Source organism: Bactrocera oleae, chromosome 6 (genome assembly GCF_042242935.1).
Source record: "Bactrocera oleae isolate idBacOlea1 chromosome 6, idBacOlea1, whole genome shotgun sequence".
Taxonomy (NCBI): Eukaryota; Metazoa; Arthropoda; class Insecta; order Diptera; family Tephritidae; genus Bactrocera; species Bactrocera oleae.
The window spans coordinates 54,433,256-54,454,946 of NC_091540.1; the positions used below are offsets into that span (position 1 = coordinate 54,433,256).

The 21,691-nt window shown below is 34.5% G+C and overlaps 2 protein-coding genes across 9 annotated transcripts in view; both read right to left on the reverse strand.

Annotated features, from left to right (window-relative positions):
* Nucleotides 1-15,562, reverse strand: part of LOC118681505 (division abnormally delayed protein-like) — a 184,376-nt gene extending 168,814 nt beyond the window's left edge. For 2 of the 6 annotated variants that reach the window (XM_070112237.1, XM_070112236.1), the window contains exons 1-2: nt 15,189-15,556; nt 12,530-13,226 (exon numbers count right to left, since the gene is read on the reverse strand). In XM_070112237.1, coding sequence (XP_069968338.1) covers nt 12,530-12,884 — 355 coding nt within the window. In that variant the 5' untranslated portion in view covers nt 12,885-13,226; nt 15,189-15,556. Of the gene's footprint in view, nt 1-12,529; nt 13,227-15,188 lie in introns of all 6 variants that reach the window. The other 4 variants (XM_070112241.1, XM_070112239.1, XM_070112238.1 and 1 more) reach the window with 4 other exon arrangements.
* dally (division abnormally delayed protein) overlaps nt 1-21,691 on the reverse strand; it is a 643,966-nt gene that overhangs the window by 412,373 nt on the left and 209,902 nt on the right. The gene's annotated exons all lie outside the window — the stretch shown is intronic.

Below are 21,691 nucleotides of genomic sequence, written 5' to 3' on the forward strand. Positions count from 1 at the left end.
GAACTTACGAGATATTAAGCAAACACCACAACACACATTTGTACATGAAGATATAGACAAATTTGTCTGCGTGCTTGCGATAAGATTGTCGTTAAGCTCCAGTGTGCAGTCTCTTATTTGCCTAAATATTAATTTGATATTGAATTTTTGTGGTTTTATTTTGTTGTGCATTTTGTTCTTTGTTTGGGTGTTTGCCAAATCACTAAGTTCGGTTATGAAATGCGAAATTTATAACGGTATATACTATATTAATTCGATAAAAAATACGAAACAAATTTCAGAAGATTTTACGGAAGAGTAGTCTGTTTGAATTCTTGCAACCACAATATTTGAATAAGCAAAAAATAATAATAAAACATTTTTTCAACTTTTAGATTACGTTTACTTTAGCATTTGTGGTTATAAGCTTAACTCAATCGGTCGTTCCAGAACCTGTTAGTAATTCAAGGAAAGCTAGGTCAAACGATTAACTATTTGGAATATATTTTAGCTTTTTTGATAATTTGGTGTAAGATCGTGATTCATGTTCGCCGGCAATGATTTTTTTCTCAAAATATTTTAAACAGCCTAGTCTTTGGAGTAATTCGGTATACCGCCAGTACACGTTTTTCTAAATAGAAGAAATAGTCTATATTTATATATATTTGGCTTCGGTAAATGAATTTTATCCTGTTGCGGTTATGTTATCGATAAGTTTCTTCAAAAGCTTTCAGTAGCTTCTTATAAAATGTTCAGTAAGCTTTGCAAAAGCTTTAAGTCTCTTTTTCAAAAGATTTCAGTAAACTTTACAAAGCTTTAAAGACATATTTATAAATGCACTTTCCTAACATAATTAAAAGGACTCGTCATACAAATACTTTTCAATTGCTATATCATTGGAACTTTTTACTTTTTAGAAAAGCTCGCATAGTTTTTTTAAGTTCTATGTCGCAAATAATGGAGTTATAGAATTCAAGTTTTTCTAGTTGCCATTTTTAATTATTCAAAAAATTAAATGCAATAAATTTAGGTTTCTCTGAAAACAGCTCTTAAGAAATATTCTTCGTGAAATTTATTGTTATTTAACCTCACAAGATTTGCCTAGCAATAACATTGCATTAATTTTCTGTCTCTCAAGTTTTAACAATTATACACTTAAATTTCTTTTATTAATTGATTTCACAGCAGATTGCTTGCAAATCTCATATTTCCGTTCACAGCTGCTTAGCTTTGACCTCTTTCCACGGCACTTCTATATATACAACCATATATACCATAAGTACAATTTTATATAACTCTTTCATTCAACTTAACATATACACATTACATTTAAGTCTTCTTTGTTGTTGCCCATCTGGTTTGTAGCGCTAATTGACTTTTTTCTTTTATTAAGTCCAGATACAAATACAAATATGCAGAAGTATAATTATGGGCTATTTATATGAGGTCATATTGATATATAGATGGGTTTACATATCGCTGTTTATTCGCATTTTCTCTAATTTGTGGAAATGTTTGTAGATATGTATAAACATATATATTTATATATGTCTTTATTACCCAATATTTTGGTTGCCGCTGCCTCTAAGCTGTTACTTCCATTTACCAAAAACTGATGTCATCACTTTGTCCATTGCTTTGTTTCAATCGTTGTTGTTTTCATTCTTACACATACTTTATATTATATACTTTGCCATCTGTAATTTCTGTTCTTGCTTTGCCTTCTCATCTGTTCCCTTCATTTCAATTAAAATAATTACAATTTTATACATTAACAATTTAATTAACATTATTTTCTCAGTGGTGTTTGTGTCGTCGGTGACGGCCAGGCAAAGGAAATACAAACCGTCACACGCTGCGCGGCATACCTAGGTGGTGGACATACATAGGTATATATGTACATACATTTATGGTATACAATATATATTTACATATGTACATTTGCAGATGAAGATAAGTTTGTGAAGTAGTCAGCGCTTGTGGATAACATCTATGCTTCCTTACATGCCTGATGACAGTACACATACAGATCTGAATATATACATCAGCATATGCATATATTTAAATACATAGCCATATAGACAAATATATATATGAATGAATGTATTCTTATATATTTTTTTACGCATCGCTTTGTGTTCTCATGTAAAAATTAAGCAAAGTTACAGAGCGATTCGCATGAATGATGTAGAAAAAACAACAACAAGAAATATATGTTAACTACTTACGTATCTGTAAAATCTTTTATTTTCAACTACACTTGTTTTCAGAATGCCTCATAAATATGCTCAGAAGGTCGTCATGACAGACCAGATCCAGTTCAGTACCCGATTCAGTTACACAGTTACATATTTTTTCAGGCATGCGCGTGATTATTGTGTCGAGATATCCAAATTTATGTGTTCAAAATTTTTTGGAAAAGATAAGAGTCTTCCTAAAAGTCATTTAGAGATTAAGATGGCCATAAAAGGCTCTTTAAGTGGATGTGGAAAGCAACTGTAAGTTTTTGAAACTTATAAGATTGCTAAATTGTATTTCTTAAAATTCCGATAGTACTAGCGCAATAACAAATTTATGAATTTATGAAGGGGGCTTACAAGAACCGTTCCCACAACAGTCGGGTCTACATTACTGAAATGCTTTTGGTACGATCCCAGAAGTTTTGATATGTTCACTTATCGGATGAAATCAAGTGGTACATTAAAAATAGCAGCAAAAGCTCGCAAAAGTGTTAAGCAAACAAAAAGAGCCCATTAAGGAACAATTCTTAATAATTGAGATGTCTGATATAATCAAAAATTCGGGTACACTGTATTAAAACTTCTGGCTTAGATTGTTTGGAATATAGGCGTTTTTTAAGATCTATATAAACGATTATTTTCGTTTTCTATTGCGATAATTACTTAGTATCATTTGTTCTCCTACAAGAGTTCACCAAAACCCGCCCAAAAACAGCAACAAAAAGTTAGATCCTATAGACCATATGAGCCTGAACTCGATGATTGCCTTGCACCGAGTAAACAACGAAAGTAATGATGACAATTGTTTTCCTAACAGCCAATTTTCTTCGTGTTCTTTTGCTCTACTTGCGTCATAGAGACCCAGAGAATTTAACGATATTAAACAATAACAAAAATTTGACAAAAACTTATATGTTCTACTTAGAAGACAAATATTCAGAATATTTTTGTAAGGAAGGGAAACGATAGCAACAACAATACAAAATGCTTTCGACTAGCGGAAAAGCAAACACATTCCAATATATCCGTAAACAAGTATTCAAACAAGCTTAAAAGCACTCAGCTGTCGAGGCAGTGGCATTAGTGCTCCATGCTTGGAGGAGACTTAGCCAAAATACAGCGAAAGACGGTAGAGGAAGAAGAAGCCCAAACCGTTCAGTACACTTGTCAACACTATAAAATTAAATAGCGACTGGATGCTGAAAAGCATTTGCTTTAGTTGTTTGTTTGTTTTTGGTTTTTGTGTATGCCACATAACCGAATTTGTACTTATGTATGGACTTATAGTTATGTTTGTGTGTTTGTGAATGTGCGGCATAAGCAGCTTAAGTTGAAAAGTTGTTGGCTGCTTAACTATCCGATAACTACACGAGCCGGAAAAACATCAGGGCACAGTGGTCCACAGTGAAGAACACCTTGGAGACCTGGAAGTGAGTTGCCACATTGCCAAGCGATTATACGGATGTGAGGTACAAAATACCGAAACAGATACAAGCGACATAGCAATACTTGACTGCTGCAGTTGAAGTTGACTCGGAGGCAAACAACAAGAACAAATAAGTACGAATCTATATTTAGTGTTTCGATTTCATTAAAATTTTGTTTTTGTTGGAAACACAACTTGGGAAGATGTGAAGGAAACACCTACACAGACACATTTTCCCTACCAACTTCGTTCCCATTAGGATTAAGTGAAACCAATGGAAGCTGCCATTATTAGTGTTGAAATTCAAGTTTGTAGGAGTTTGTTTTGTGGCAAAACAATAACAATGCCCGTTTCCGACAACTGCTAGAGCGACAATTACCGCCGCTAGTGTTCAAATATCCTATATGTATACTTGTATATGCTTATATATTTATAAATATGTGCATGTAAACTCCATAAGTTAAATGGAAAATTACTTGAGAAACAGACTTTAAGTTCAGCGTGAAGTATAAAATGAGCGGAAATAGGGCGAAGAAGTCTTAGCTTATAATTTATATCAATCTTAAGAGAGTGAAGCGTATAAATTAAGATTTGGTTGTTGTTGTTTTAAATGCCGTTGCCGCAATTCACAAATGTTGTTGAAATTTTATAAATCCATAAACACTGAAGCTTTACATCAGTTTAGAAGGCTACGGTTCTTCCCATGGAAATCGATAGTGCCTTATTCAAAAAAAAACGTAAGAAAATAATAAATCACGATTTTATAAATTGTAAATCATCTGAAAATATATTTAATATTATATATATATATAATATGAAATTTTCAAACTTTTGACGATAAATGAATCCATTAAACTCCTCCAAATATCAGGATAAAACGCTCATTCTAAACATAAAAGCTTCACCAAAATAATTTTAGACTAGCATCCCAGCACATTCCACTATGCTGTTGACAAACCAAATCATAATTACCTAAAACGAAGAATGATTTTAAACGCTTACGAGAGTCTGCTTAAGTAATTCAAAAGCGATTCTCAGTTATTAAAGCGCAATTACTGAACATTTTGATTAAGACAGAAGACTTAGATTCAAAGCAATATTTCCTTAGGTTCAGTTTGTAAAAAGACAAACCACATTCAAATATCTCAAAAAACAATTCGAAATTTGGTATTTATATACTCAAAACCAGTTCATCAACGTATTTATCTCCTCTCCTTACATCACTTGAAAGATTTTGCGGTTTCAAAGATATCCGCTTCTTATCGCCTTTGAATCCACTTTTAAAACTTACAAAAATTATTAAAATTCGAAACAGTTCTACCAAAACAGTTCTTCTTCAATATGAAAATTGCGGGCATACCACGAGTAATTGATATAAACATAACAGAAGATTATTTGAATTATGACTGTAAACTTAGGAGAAACTCGTTGAGAGCATTATTTATAACAAATCAACATGACATTTCGAAACCAAAATTACTGTAAAATACAATAAAAATGCTTTTCAGAGTATGGTAAAGGTAAGCTGGTTTCGAATTTTTCGGTTCATACATTTCCTAGCTTTGAAAAAGGAATTGTTTTTAATGCGTTCAACAAATAGTACGAGAAACAATAAAAAAATTATTATTTGCAAGTTTTGTTTTTATTCAAGAAATCCCTAATGTGTATACTAAGAGGATGTTGAAAAACTAATATGGGGTAGATACTTATTCTAGCAATCATTCATGAAAAAACAAAGACGCTCTTGGTATATTTATGTCATGAGTGATATATTTTATATAATTCAATTCTAAGAAGCGCCATTTGTAATTAATAAACTTATCGACTCTACATATTCGAAGTAAGTAACATAGTACAGAAGATTAACTTATAAAGAGGAGATTTGTGAATGACTCACTTTAACTGGAGAAACCCCATGTCATGCATACCCCATTAATCATACATACATAATTGTATTTATATTTACTCCTACAATATATAATAATGAAACAATTCAATCTGATTACTAACTTTACCTAACCTAAACCTAAAAGACCATAGTTAATTTTGCTTGTACAATCCCTTCCCTTTAATTACAAAAATATTTCAGAACTTCGCTAATACACAACAAAGAACCCAACAAACACAGTATACACACTCGCACCGCACACAATTAACTACGAAATAATTATAATTGATAGATTTATAGGGTGACCTTGACTGGCAGATATCGGCTGTTTTAAACAAGCAACCGTTCATGCGCAATTAGCTCGCACAACGCACAAAAGATAAAGCGAAAGAAGACAATGATGAAAAGCAGGTAAAGAATACATGTACAACAAAAATAGCAAGCGCCAGAGGCACGAGCAGGCATCATCAAATGGATTAGAAAAGTCTTTGGCACTGCCAAAATGCCTCTGCGCCACCTACTAGTGCTCCTACGTCAATCGTACCAACCAAAAATAACAACTACAACAACTAAACAAATCAAGTAAATATCGTTTGGCAGCTGCTTAGCGTATTTGATAACTTTGAAATAGTTGCGAGCCGTCAGATGAACACGAAGAACACGGATGATGGAAGCGAGAAGAGCGCGCAGGTAAGACAGAAAGGTGTGGCAAAGATTGAAGAGTGTGTTAGTGATAGAAGCAGTTCGATTGTCTGTGCGGCAAATCCGAAAGAGACGTCACATAAACTTTGATCACATGTTGAAAGAAAATCGCTCGTAACGATGAAATACATATAATATATTGAGTCATTCAACTCTCAGCCTACCCGCATAATTATTATATACACAACAAATGAATAAAGGAGATGCTAGCAAAGTGAGGAACTCGAATAAAGGATAAAAAAAACCGTTTATATTATAGTCGGATCTACGTAACCAGAACGGGTTCCGAATTTTGCACGACCAAAGGACTGTAGACTCTACGACAAAATTATTTTCAGAATGTTTTCTGCGGCTACAAAAACAACGATAACGGGGTTTCTGAACTTTTACCAGAGCTTTCGGGTGGATATTAGACTTCACAAGAAAGCTTTCTTTTTGTATAGCACAAGTATAAACAAACAATATTCGTCAACTTACGCATTTTCCTTTTGATAACTGCACTTTTATAAGAGCTTTCATTACCTAAGTGTCTTATACGTGACCTACAGAAAGGATTGATATCCTGACTTTCAGAATTTGTATATAACACAATCGGGATCCACCATTATACCTCAACTTATAGCACTTTTTCTTCAGGCACCTGAACTTTTACTGGAGTTTTTTCAATAATTCATTTCATTAATTGTCAACTTATTGCTAGGTTATAACAATTTTATGTATTCTTCCTGTGCTTGTGCTCATATTTTGAATGTTTATTGAAAGCAAAAAGCTCTTTAATTTGATTTTAAATAAATAATATAAAAGGTCTGTCTTAATGGACATAATTACATGGTTACAGCATGTGTCAGGGATGCTTCAGAAAGAGTAAAATGATGAGGCATGCGATGTTGGTTAATATAGCTCATCACAAAAAGTGAAATATTTCGTGGAATAAATATTAATATTGAAAATAATAACAGTTTTTGTTAGTTAATCTAACAGATTGATTGACTCTTTTCAATCAAAAACATTAGTAATAACAAATAATTGGTCTAAAGTTTTTTTAAAACCTGAGGAACGTTTCTTATTCATATACAAAAAAAATCAGAAACACTCCTATCTTCCTGAATAAGGCAGGCAAAGAAATTTCCGTTCATTTTTGGAGACTTTTTGCTTAATCCTCAATTTGTTATTTACGCTGCGTTATCTTGAATACTTTTTTGTTGTCAACACCTTCTCAGCTAGTCTGCTTCAATGGGTATGAGCTGGTCCCACATCTGTTAACATATACACATGTGTACAAAAATTATACTCCTATATACATGCATATGTTTATGTATATCGAGTATTGTGCCGCTGTAGAGTGAGTGTTGCAGCTTGGTCGTCATTCAGCCGCATTTGATATGTATTACTTAAGTGTACAAGCATAAAATTGTTCATTAATCTCATATATTTGACAGCTTTAGCCAGATAAATGAAATATAACACTGACACGACAGCCAAATCACGACTGAATATATTTAAATATGCGCAAATGGTCAGTGGTAGCCCTATTGGAAAAAGTTGCTTAAAAGCTTGTAGGGATTTTCTTTTGCTTTTTCAAATACATAAAGGTAAATAGTAGCAGATTATGTACTCTGAACAGTTGTTTTTCAATAAAAGCGACAACTTTTTAAAGTTAATCATTATACATATTTACTTTTATGTTGTATATGTATACTTGTACTCATGTATTACTAATGAGCTAAATATTAGCCATATTCGTCTCTCCAAAACAACAAACTGTCAAATCGAACAAACAACTCGGATAAAAAAAATATACAGGAAAAAGATATCAACATGCTCGTTTTAATTTACCTCTCCTACATTTATTGAGAAGCGAGCAAGTTTATATTAAGCAATATGCCACACAATTCATCATTCGTGCCACAAATAATAACTTTCGCAAGTTCACTCCAGCAAAAAAATGTAACTTTCTAATAATTTCACTTGCCCCAAAGTTTGCTGAGTTGTCATTGATGCTTTTCAGCTCGATTGGGTTTGCGACTTTGGCTGACTTACGCTGTCACTTCACGACGGGGCGAAACCAAAACGTCTGTAAAATAATGCTTTTGACACAGCTAACAATTGTTACATAAATTATGGTTGTTAATTTTATTCTTAAATATTTTTTATAACAAAATTTTTAGTTTATAAAAATTATTTAATAAGAATTTATTTTCAGTATTAAATTAGACACCTTTTATCGCCTTAGCAACTCTATGTAGTTAAGAAACTTATTTACCTAATTCATCCAATCTTCAGTTACTTGCGAGTAATTTCGTGGCATAAATCATTAATTAACTACATTTAATCCATTTATTCATGACGCCGCCAGTTAGTTTATGTATATTCTATAGAGGCTGTCATAAACTTACCGTGTTTGTCTGCTCCGTTTTTTTTTCTCATAAATTTTGTTGTGTAATTTTTTCTCGTTTTGGTAATTCTTTGTTTTTAGTTTTATTTTGTATTTTGTCACGATAAACTTTTGTTTTGCTTGATATTAACCAATGCTGTCCGTCCAACCGTTTGTCTGTGTCACCTGCCATGTGGCTTTTCACACACGTTTTTCTCCAACATGCCGTGCTCACGTCACCGTGTCATTAGCGATGGCGTCAATTGCCGCATTTTCGAGTCATGGAACGCCACCCGGTTCGTGAATAATTCAATAGTTCATGGAAAATTAGTTGCAAATAGCATTTTGCTGGTGAAGCATATGCCCGCTATTGGAAATGTATTAACTTCTATGCGGTTTAATTGTAGATGTAACAGGTTCAATTAGTTTGAAAGAAACGTTTGAGTGTGGCTTAAGTAAGATGTCTGAACTAAAATTATTTAGATTTAATTAAATATTATTGAAAAAATAATATTTATGTTTTTTTTCGCAGACGATAGCTTCAGCATTCACCTTCTCCAATACATGTCTCTAAACTTGTTGGAGTAAGTAACACAAGTATCTGGAGAGAAAACATGAGACAAATTTTCAGATCTTTGATCCCACCAAAGAACAGCACAGTTTTCTCAGCCTAAAACTTTAATGAACGTAAATACAGAAATCTTGGACTCTGTAAATTAATAGTGAAGTGAGAATAATTATACCATGTTTTTGAAAATACCAGAATTTAAATGAATTGCGCTCTACATCATTACTGAATCGATCTTCTGTCCTTGGAAGTATTTTTTAGTGGTGGAGAAGAAGTTTAGATTAATACGCTGATCCAGATGGATATCTACCGAGGCTATAAGAGAATGTCAAAGGTCTTTGCCGATGCTGACACTCAAGACTCATTAATTAATTCCTATATTTTTTGATCGAATTGTTATTATTGTTGGACAGGTTGGAGATAAGTATAAAAGGTGTAACCTTAACTTTGTTTAGATAATCAAGGTAAGCTAATAATGGAGATATTTTACAGACCCATTATCTAGATTCAGAACATATATGTTAGCACGAAAACAAGGACTTCAATAAAAACAAATTACTTCTACCATGTACCGTTCCCTGGGGGTTAAACAGACTTGCTAAAATTTATAAATTTGAAATTCATACCAAATCAGGCGATATCATCAAACGAGATCATGATTAAAATAAATATCCACATCTACATATAATTTGTATATTGCTTGTGGTTGCAGAATATATTTCTCCGTATTAAAAATCCGTATACAACGCCTCACTATTGCCTCGCCGTAAATATTAATTGATTCTTTGGAAATATTAATTAAGCTTTTAGTTGTTAGTATTTTTACCGACAACTTTTCCAACCGCATTTACCAATCAGTTTTTGCTCTGTAAATATTGATTCTACCACACAATAACTAGTATCGACCACAATTTCCCCGCCTTTTGAAACACTAAATGTGAAAATCATTCTTTTAATTTTTTCTATAACACATAAATGGGTGTTAATTTTTCACATATTCCAAACGGAAAACTTTATCCAATTTAAATATAAAAAAATCCAGTAAAATAAAATGACTGGACACAAATAAAACTTTATGAAAGCGACAATAGCCAACAGCCGCCAGGCATTTGTTTTGCCTTTTTCGCCTCGACTGAGCTTTCGCTCGTTGAGGCAAAACTTTTCAAGCCAATTTCTCTAGTTTGTAGTGCCTTTTCCTTACTATGCTGTATGTACTCACTTTCGGGTGAGTTGAACTCTGAGGTTTTTGTTGTTGTTATTTTCGATTTATCGCAGTTCTTGCTCGTGATTTACGCATCTACGATTGACTCGACCTGACCTTCGCAATGACTGTCGTTTGTTCATGAATATGTGTTGGTGTTTGTGTGACAATGTTGAATAGCGCAACAACAACCATTAGGGAAACACTAACAATTGACATCAATAGCAAATTTTATCGAACTTTAACAACTTTTACTCATTGTTAACAACTTTCGACGCGTTTTTGTTTTTCCTTCTTCTCAACTTATTCTTATTCAGTTATTATTCACCCTATCAACTCGTGAGGCATGTCGAAACGCACGTTGGCATTTCGCTACTTGTTACAATAGTTAGGATACTTTTCGTATTCTTGATGAACTTTTTAAGTACGTAGAATTTGTTGTTTGGCACAGTTGGTGCAAATGTATGTTTGTATGTGTGTGTGTAGTGGGTACACGTGTTTCGACGATGTCCTTGACAGTGATGCCAAAAAAACAAAAGTAAGGAAAAACTCGAAAATGAAGAACCGCTGTAGTTAAGAAGGTTATGTTAGTAATTGTTTAGGTGACAAACTGAAGTTCATTAAGGATTAGTACGAATTAGTGCGAAGGTCGTGTAAAGAGCAATCTCGTCATACGTTTGGAGCTTTAATGCATTTTGTAACACGTAAGATAAGATAAAAGCTTTTAAAAGTTTCTGTTATAGAGCTTTCATCGCATTTTCCGTTTTTAAAGCTTTCAACGTCTTTGCATTGGTTTTGCATTATTCAGTAGTAGGTATAATTAAAAAAAAATAAAATTTTTTTCGCTATTTTGAGCTTGCGATTGTTTCCTGTATTTGATAAGCAGAATAAAGCTTTTGATAATTCCTGAGTGATTCTGTAAGCTCTAGCGTATAGAGTTTTCAGAAATCAATTCGACTCTATATTTGGTCCAAAGAGCTTTCGCATTATTTTCCGTTTTCTGAGCTTTCGACACTTTTCAGTTCAAACTTAAAGAAAACGGAAACTTTATCTTACACACATACGGTATACCAGCCTTTAGGTTTTTTGATTTAAAAGCTCTCTGTAACTTTCATTAGAGAAATCTGACCGTTTAAACAAAATGTACTTACGCAGCTTTCAAACTCTACCAAATAACTAACTTTGCCTTTATTACCTTCCTCTGTATCCATCCTAAGCTTTCTTGGTACATATGTACTATATATAACTAAAATAGGTTGACTATATTTGCCGTTAACTCAAACGAAAAACTCTCATATCGTCTAAAAGCAACTCAAAGCAAGCGGAAGTTTTTATTTGCTTAACTTTTATAGACGCTTTGTTGTTTTATTTGCTTCCAACTAACTGTCCCCAGTACGCTACACCAAAGGTGGGTCACCAACGCGCAAACATTATTGCCCGCGCGCTTACTTCCTTTGCGAGAAATTGGTTAAACGCACAAAGCCGCCTTGCCTTTGCAACTTGCCACCAAAGCAGCGAGTTTGCTTTGCTTTCGCACTAGGCTTTGAAGTGCATGCACTGCAGCGCAACCAGTTTTAAGTTTTAATTTTTTTCCCTGTTTTTCGCTTATTTCTTTACTTTATGCCATTTATTGCCAACAACGTGCTTCCTTTGATTGTTGCACTGTTGAAGGTAATGTAAACTTGGAATTTATTTATTTTTATTACGATTTTTGATTTCTTTAACATTTTCGTAGTAGTTTTGTATATTTTTTGGTTTATTTGTTATAATGAATTATTTTAGGAAACTTGCCGCTTCTATTGACCTTGTGGCTAAGCTTAAGTTGTGTGTTTCCTTGCCACTTCATTGGCGCAAACCAAAAATCAACTCAACTTTCAAAGTGAAAACTTTTCATTGACATTTCATTAAATGCACTTTAATGATGCAACCACATCAATTTTACACACACACAAACTACAGTGAACACACTTGCCGCCTCCTTTTTCAAGTCATTAGCTAAAGTTTGTAGCTGTGGCGGTAATAAGCGCTGCTTGCCTCACACACTGGCTGTCTGTCTGACTTACTTAGTGAGTTGAGCAGCTTACATACTTTACAAAACCAAAACTAAAATAAAAAAAGCAACAAAAAATATTCTTTTCGTTTCTCACTCACCTTTTTCCTCAAAGTTGCCACTCAGCTTAATGTCGATCGTCTCGAAGTAATCCCGCACGCTGTTGCACTGTTCGCGTGTGTTTAAAATTTTGCTGGTCGAATCGCGTTGCAAGCGGCGCCTGTGATGTGCATGCTGCTGTTGTTGTTGCTCATGATGAGCATGAAAATGATGAGCGTCGAGATGTTTCGCGTTGGCCGCCGTTGGCAATGTCAAACAACTGCTGGCCACTAAGACTGCAATGCAAACTTGCAACAGCATAAATAGTCGACGTAGTTGTTGCTTTTTATTTGCTGTTGCTGCTGTTGTTGACTTTGTGGCGTTCCGTTTGCCGGCAATTTCGATGGCGTGGGCCATACTTGCGCGTGCGAGTGTGTAGGTGTGTGTATGTGCAATAAAAACAACAAATGTGGATTTTTAGCTTGCTTACTGTTGTTGTTGTTGTATGGCCTTAAAGCGCTTAATATGGCTTAATGCGTGTTATAAACGCCTGACAGGCGATATTTAACTTATTTTTAATGCGCTTTAATTATTCTGAATGTTGTTGTAATTTCTTGATTATATTTTTGTTGTAATTTTTTTTATTTATTGTTGTTGTACTGTCGTCGGCAACACGCTTTTGAGATAACACTATGCAAATAATTAACACAACGCGTCGCCTTTGTGTTGCGCCGCTAATCGAAAATACATAACACAAAACTGTAAAAAAACCAATAACAATAACAAAAATGAAATAACCGGTTTTAAAAAATGTGTGCGTAAGACGACTTTTTGGGCAATTAATCGATTTAATTAGAATTTAATTTCACAATGAGACACTTTGATTTTGCACGAATGCCGATGAAATGGTTATATGTGGTATACAAGTATATACTACATATGTATTTAGCGTATTTATATTATGTATTACAATATAAAAAATATATTCACAACAAAAAATAGCGTTACAACAACAGATATAACTTTTTTCCCTAAAATAACTACGCGTATTCTTTATATCACAACTTGCCACCTGCGGTTGCACGTCTCACAAATGTATTCATGCTTTGCATAAATGAATCTATTGTTTGTAAGTGTATTTGTTTATATGTTTTATAAACAGCTGACTCTCACTTATTGCAATCGCTCGGCCAACAATGAAAGTCACGCTGCTGACAGGTTGTCGCGTTGTGTGTCACACAATCGAAACGCTTCAGTACACGATTGTCAATAGTTAACTAAATTTAGCTGAAACGGTCACAGTGCGGTAATGCGGTAATTTCTGCTTGCGAAGAATTACAATTCACTGCCTTGAAATATTATATATAGAAGCGATTTTTTTTTAATCGCGCCTTTATTTGCTTGCTCTGATATTTGCGGTCTCGGTTTACCGCCAAGCGTCCCACACAATAGCGCGCTAAGCGTGCACGTCCAATTGACCAAGCGCTCGAGCTTTTAACAACGCGCCTGTCGCTTTTTCCACCGCGCAGCGCTGCTAACACTATCTGTCTTTCTACCGTACTTTCTTTCCGCAAACACACATTTATTTACATACGTGTGCGTCTAATTCAATTTGATCATCGCGTTCAGAATCTGCCAGAAAGACACGACTATTACGCGGCGATTTAATGCGACCGACAAACCGAACAGAAAATATAAAAGCAAGGAACGCGTTTAGGCAATGGTGCAAAAATCGCTCATAAGATTGTTTATCTGCTTGACTGCGCGCAAGCGGCACAGGTATAGGCTGCGGCGTAACGCGAAGCTTAAGCGTATGAACGGTAAACAAGCAGCGCAGTCGCCTTTCTTTCTATTTATTTGCACTGGTTCGTAGCGCTGTTGACTGATTGTCTATTTTTTGCAGTTTGCTTTGTTTGGCACGTTTCTTTGGCTATCCGCGCGACGCGTTAGCTACACTGCGCGCTGTATACGAGCGCGCGTAGATGCGTGTGTGCTGGCGCGCTTAATGTGCGAAGGTATACATTAGGCGAAACGCTTGCAGAATCTAAATAGAATATTTAATTTTGTCTGCTTTTCTTGCCAACGCTTTAATAGCGCGCGGTGATATACCGTTTTGATGCCTCTAATGCCCAGCAGCTGATTTTTGTTTGTGAATCACTTGTTCTCACTCCACGCACACACTTTTAATGACAATCAATCACTTATACAAAAACACAAATTTTACACGTCTACTGGCAGCTATTAAATGCTTGTTAGCAACAGCGCTTATAAGTTTCAGTTTGTTGGTTTTGTTGTTGTTTTTGCTGTTCTGACAGCGCGCAATCATTTATCGCCTGCTCTGTTTTGGCTATTTTATTTTTTATTTGCTTGCCTGCTTTGACTATTATTAGGCGCTCGCTCGCAAGAACACTGCAAACGCTTAAGAGAAGAGTGACATAATCGTCCACTAGACCGCAACAACACAACGCGCTAACAAAAACACAAAATATTTAAGGTCAATGAAGCAGGTCAAGACGATGCCAACACTGAGGACACTGCTGCACTTTACAAAAATATTTAATACAGCAACAATAAATGCAACAAAACACCGCGTTCTAAGGTGAAATTAATAATTTTAACAAATTTAAATAAGGCTGAACTCTGCACCGTTAATAGCACAGAAACTTCCGATCAACAATAACTATTAGACACATATATAATAATAATTTTATCATCAATTACTTCTGAACTTTTATTTTTTGCTCGCCTTCAAATGCACTCTTCACTGGCAGCCGCTCGTCACTGCGCTTCTTAGATTTTATTTACTCACTTCGTGTTTTTTCGCTTATATTTCATGCATCGATTCTGTTGTTGCTTATTTCATTTATTTTTGTAACACTAATATTTTTCTTTGCTTCTCCAATTGCGTTTAATTATAAATTTTGCGCGTTTCACAGCGCTTTCGACACTTCATTTGTTAGCTATAAGACTATTGCACGGTATTTCTTTTTAGCTTTATTAACTCTATTCTTTTTTCTCTACTGTAATGAATCGGTTTACACGCGTTAAATATACACCTTCTCTATTATGTACGTCCGAACACTCCGACAACTCGGGTACGTATAGCGTTTGAAAGGCGAGAATTGTGAGAAATGTTCGATGCAGACGGTATCGAACAACTTGTTTGCTGCTCGCTTCGCACAAGTTCGTTTTTCATGTTGGATTGTGACGTTTGCTCCAAATGTTCGTGTCGGTTGTTTGAGTTCGAGCAAAATGTTTGTAAAAATGCGTTTTGTTGGCTCATACAGTGATGGCGAAGAGAAAATAGTGATATTTAAGTAATAGTAGAGAAGAAGGGCTAAAATTCTATTAATTAAATGTTTAAATTACATAATCCATTGAAAAAAAATTTACAAAAATCAGAAAAAAATTGTATTTATGAAATGTTATTTATTATAGAGACAAAATAATATTGTAATACCTAAGTAAATAGATCTATATAAATAGGTATCGAGTTATCCATATCAAAATGACCATACTGACGAAACATTTGGAGCAAAATATAGGAAAATAATTTCTATAACTATTTGCATAGAAGCGTCAGCGTGTCGATAAAATTTTGTTGAACAGGTTACCATCGTTTAATTTATGCCAATCTTCAAATATTAATTTCTCCTATGTAACAGTATTTTTCAAATCCATTCCATTTGCGATGACTCTTTATCACATAGTGCTGGAACCTCATACAAGGGCACACCTAATGTGAAATTTTTACAAAAAAAAATTAATGTTTTCAATACTTCGGTAGGGTATACCTGTCTAGTGATCACTATAAAGTTTTTTCGAGTTCTGTATATAGTTCTCCATACGATAAACAACCTTGATTTGATCAAAAATCGCATTTTTGGCTGGCCAAAAACGACCCAAACTATTAGTAAAATTAAATTTTTTTTTGTGTTTTAACAATAAGTAATTGTTGGCACAATGGCAGATATTTTTACCACGGAGAAGGCCGAAATCTAAATATACATCCTTAAAGTTTTAAAACATTTGAGGCAGTCGTTTTTTTTAATTCTGACAAACCGCCTCATTTAGGCTGTCAATCTAGGTGGTAGAAATAATATATGTATCAGTCCTGTATAAGAACATATTCAAAAATAGGACGATTTGAACTATTTAAATTTACGACTACAGGCTCTTCTGTTTCTCATATGACATCATTTTGAATCCCATAAATTTCATAGTCGAAGTATGGAAAATCTGAAATAAATATTAGATGAAATTTCTTTTTATACCATAATCCCCAAGTCCACTTATAGGTATCAAATAATGTTTAAATCGACCCAAAACTTCTAGGTCCCATATTTTGAATATAATGTTTACTCATATTTTCTAATCTTTTTTTCACACATGTAGATGGTTTCAATAACCAAAAACCAATTTGTAAAGGGTTGATCTACAATATTGCGCTTTAAGGTTCATTTCCCAAGAATATAAGTAGTAAAAGATGGAGGACATTAATTAAAATATAATTCTATACTTTTTAGCTGTTCTTTTCACCATATTCGAAAGCTCTATGCAAATCTTTTCCAAAGGCTATATACATTTTTTATCGCAACGAAGGCGTAGCAGACAATGGGGCATCTCCAAGTCAGCGCTAAAGAAAATATTTACAGAATTTGGCACTCTGGCTTAGAAGAAGGAAGCGCGAAAATTCGTTGGAGGCCAAAAAGTGCAGAAATATGTTGCAAGACCCTTACTATAAAAAATAGTCTTATTTGTGTCATAATTATAAATACTTTCCCGTTCAGGAGACACATAGCCGTCGCTTATATTTACTATAGCCACTAAAAACACATTTTCTAGAGATATTCTCAGTTCCTTGGAGGAAATTTGCTTTTCATCCACTCGTTTACATATATTTCATGGACTTAATAATAAAAAATTCTTGAATGTGTGCTCAGTTCCAATACTTCCATCCTTAGGACTCGAACTAACTGTAAAGATTCACAAATGTTCAAGTCTGAGGTCCATATTCGATTTAATATACTAAAACGGCTCAGTATTTATGAGTCACTGCAAAAGTTTAAGGGCTAAAGAGCAAGCTTTAATTCGTATAAACCTATTACAATAATTTCTCAGAAGGATACCTTTCATTATGTTCCTTAAGATTCATCACTCATCAGCTAGGCTCACTTTTTATTTCTGATCTGAACTAATTATCATTAAAGCCATATATACTGCTTATAATTATAACTAATAATTAAGCTTCAGTATTTTAAAATATATTTACAACTGCAAGTAGTCATAAAAATTTTCTGGAAGAAAAAGTCTTAAATATCCCAGCGATAATATACTCATTTGTAACAAGGAAATTCCATTTAATCCTCTCAAGGCTCATCTAAAGTATGGCATTGTAAGATTGCATCGTTATTACTATTCTAGCTTACAAATGAGTCGCGCAACCGCAGGCTTTAAAATGCAGCTCCATATATTCACACTTCACTTTAATGTCCGTCTCACTTTCCCACATTCATTCTCGATTTCTTTCGAGCCATCTTTGGCAGTCTACATAGATTAGTGAGTAACCGCAGAGCCATGCGTAGTTCCAGGCGAGTATTCCTTTGCTTCGGATATTGAGTCGAGATCGAAAGTAGCCGAAGGGCAGGCATTAACAAAAGGAAGAGCAAAGCACCGAACACGGTGAACAAAGCTGAGATTGAAATGAGTTTATGGCTGGCAGGAGAAAATTTCAAAACGTTGATTTGAAATTAAAAAGCTGTCACATCATTAAGATAAAGCTATAATTTATAATATGAAACCTTTTTAACACGTTATTGTTGTTTCGTTTTGTTTTTGCTGTTGTTGTGACGGCACTAAACTTTTTCATAAAAACGAAAAAAGCTTAAAAGAAGAAGTTATATATATAAATTCATACACAAAGTTTTGCCCTAAGCTGTTTTGCGATTTGTTCTGACAAATTTAAGCCAAAATGGTTGTGAATAGTTTAACACTAAAAGGACTTTTGAATAATCAAATTTTTAATCGCTGAATTCGGATATACTCGTAATTATCTTATTGGACATGTCTATAAGATTACCGCTGTAAAAGGGATCTTATCCCGTTCGGTCATGAAGAGCTTTTAGAAGATGTTAGAAATCAAGATAAAATGCCTACTATTACACTATCTGGCAGGCGTATTTATTATTTTATTATTGTTTTATAAAAGTCGATTTTTGTAAATATATTTTTTTCTTAATGTACATATATTTAAGAATACACACAGAAAATTGCATATCGTTCCGTTGAATATTTACGAGCAAATTTGAAAAGGAGTGCTTGGAAGTACAAAGCCGGAGCGGAGCGATTTTTGTTTATCCCATGTTAAGTGCATTCCAAACTTTAAACACGTTTTTCTCAGAATGGTGTTTTTAAAGTCGGTGATCAAAATTACTCGAAGACGGCTAAGCTGATTAGTCTCAAATTTTAACACGAGCTTCTTAAATATATTTCTTAGTAATTAATCGAAGATTTTTCCCTCCGATAGGTATTTTTTTTTTTTTTTGTTTTTAATTTAAGGCCGAAAATTTCGGTGAAATATCGATCTTTTTTGAGAAACCGCCATTTTGTCTTTTAATTTCAGATGATCCAGTTCAGAGATATAGTGGTCACCGCAAAACGTGTTTTTTGAGAGGAGCTCCCGGAGATCAGCTATAGCTCTTTTCCAAATAAATATTTTTACTAGCACTAAGTCTTAAACTATAGCTAAAAGATACCATAATATGTGTATAAATTTTAAGATCAATAAATTTAAAAGTTTTTTCAGAAACCCTTCTGGAAAATTCACATTTTTTCGGCCTTCTGACTGTATTTAACCCCATAGCCATTGACTCCTAGAACCTAGAAACAAGCCATTTCGTCTTGGGTGGACGTAACCGATAGAGGAGTTATATGCGAGGTTTTTGGTGTCATACTAATAAGTAAAGATTCAACCAGACGACTTTACGGATTGAGAGTCGGATTGAATTGTTAGAAGTGCTTAAGAACGAAACCGATTTGAACTTAATATTTCTACAATCGTCTTCATGATTAAGCGGGATATTCCCATCAGTTGAAATATCTCATAGATACGGAGACATAGCGTTTGGTTATATAAAGAAGGGTATGGTATTTACTTTTCTAAAGGTCAGTGAGGTGTTGCTAAATGATAGCATGAGAAATCAGTCTCAAATTATTATTTCCTTTGTCTCTTACAAACTAAATATGGTCTCTACATCTGAAGCTACAAACATATGAATTCACATCAGAATATTTAAATGTATTCTCTCAGTCCAAAATGAAACAAAGAAGACCAAAAAGAATTCAAGAACAGCAGAAGAATGATGAAAAAATGCTGCGAGATTCGTGTTTCATCTTTGCATTGTTCTTGTGCCGCACTCCTGTTTCGAACTTATTTCGTCGTTTTTAACACCAAGAGCGCGCTTCGCATTACCAGCAAATAGCGCTGTATATGGACTCTCGTATATGCAGCCAACAATACCCGCATACAGAAAACATCATGTGCACACAGATCTGACCCCGGTGTGCTAAGCAGCGCCTCTCCTGCTCACCTGAAAGGTATACCACATGCACGTGTGTGTGTATATATCTTCGTGGTTGTGTGTATTCGTAATGTTTTCTGGTCTAACAGGTTCCAGTTTGGCTGCCACACATTGGGCTGCAGATTTTCAGCTCGCAGACATTCCTGACTCAACTCTGCTGAAGAAGCACAGAAGAACAAGAGGGGAGGTGAAGGCTGCTGCGGTAGCGGCAAAGGACGCGTCGCATTCGCTGTCAGCGTAGTCAGTTTCATTTTATTTGCATTGCATTTTTGTATATATCGGTGTTTTTTCTTTTCTCGTTGCGCTTAAGCTTCTTCATTTCCTCTTTATGGCCATTTCGCTTTGTAGTTGACTAACTATTGGCTGCCAGAGTGGCTGCTCGCTGTCTTTTTCATTGAAATTGGAGATGTTCTTGCCAGGTTAGCCGTGCGGAGGTTCGAGGTATGAGAATGGGGTGGTGGCAGGTGGCGGTAAGGAGGTTTCGCATATGTTTCGCTTGCAACAAATCGGGTGTTTGTTGTTTTTAGTTTGCCTTTGTGTGTTTGTATGTGTGTGAGTTTGTTTGTGTGCATGTGCTTGTGCTTATGCTGTTGGAATGTGTGAAATTAACGCTTCATTTGCATGTTCAACCAAAGCATGCAGCAAATGTGAAATTGAAGCTTTTATTTAACAGATTATTTTTCGTGATCGTCAGAGTTAATACCATCTCAGAGTCTGTCATCGAAAGACACGCATGCTAGACTGAGTTTCCGAAGAATCAAGTTCGATACTGAGTTGTTGTTTTGTTTTAAAAGAGTTCTACAAATAATTCGTAAGAATGCTGAATGCTGTTTTTGGGACTTTTTAAACGAAATAATTTATGCGACCCAGGTCTGAAAGGGTTCATGTACTCTTATAATCAAAATATTGTAAGGCAGCTCCGATGCCGAAAAGGGATGGCCAGTGAGGAGTAACCTAGGAATTTTGCGTTAATCCTCCTATTTGGATCATTTAAGTTCTAAATCCGTCGACGCACAGGCGATGGTCCATTTCATTTAAGGAGCTTGAGAGCCCTTGTTATTGTACACAGATGTTTTATTTAAACATCTTGGTTGCAATAAGATATTAATTGGATCCGAAGTTGACTTTGTAGATATTATACTGACAGTTAAATACCTGTTATATTCTTTACAAACACGATATATCGCAGTCCTCACTTAAATCGGTCCGAAATAGTTGAAGTTCGGATCGATCTTTTACTGTTCTGAATGATTCATCCAAACAGCTAATGGAAAGATGAATTTGCATTTACAGCCAATGAAATTTTAATTATTCTTGCAGTGGAGCATTGTATAAAATATGAAATCTATTAGTATATACGTTATAGTTTTATCTTTATTTTCGAAGACATCTGAAAGTTAATGAGTATTTGTCAAATGATCAGACTAATGAGTTTTTGATAAGATCAGTTTTATTTGGTCAGGATAAAACCGATGATTCTTGAAGATGAAATGATAAGTGATGGACAAGCTGAGAAGTTGTACGGCTCAGTAGCTTGTCTGTAATAAAAATAACAATAGGCGTTAGTTTTATTATGCATAGTCCAAATTTCTTTACATTTTACTGGACGGTATCTTCTCTTTTTTAAAGTTAGCTTCGTCTTAA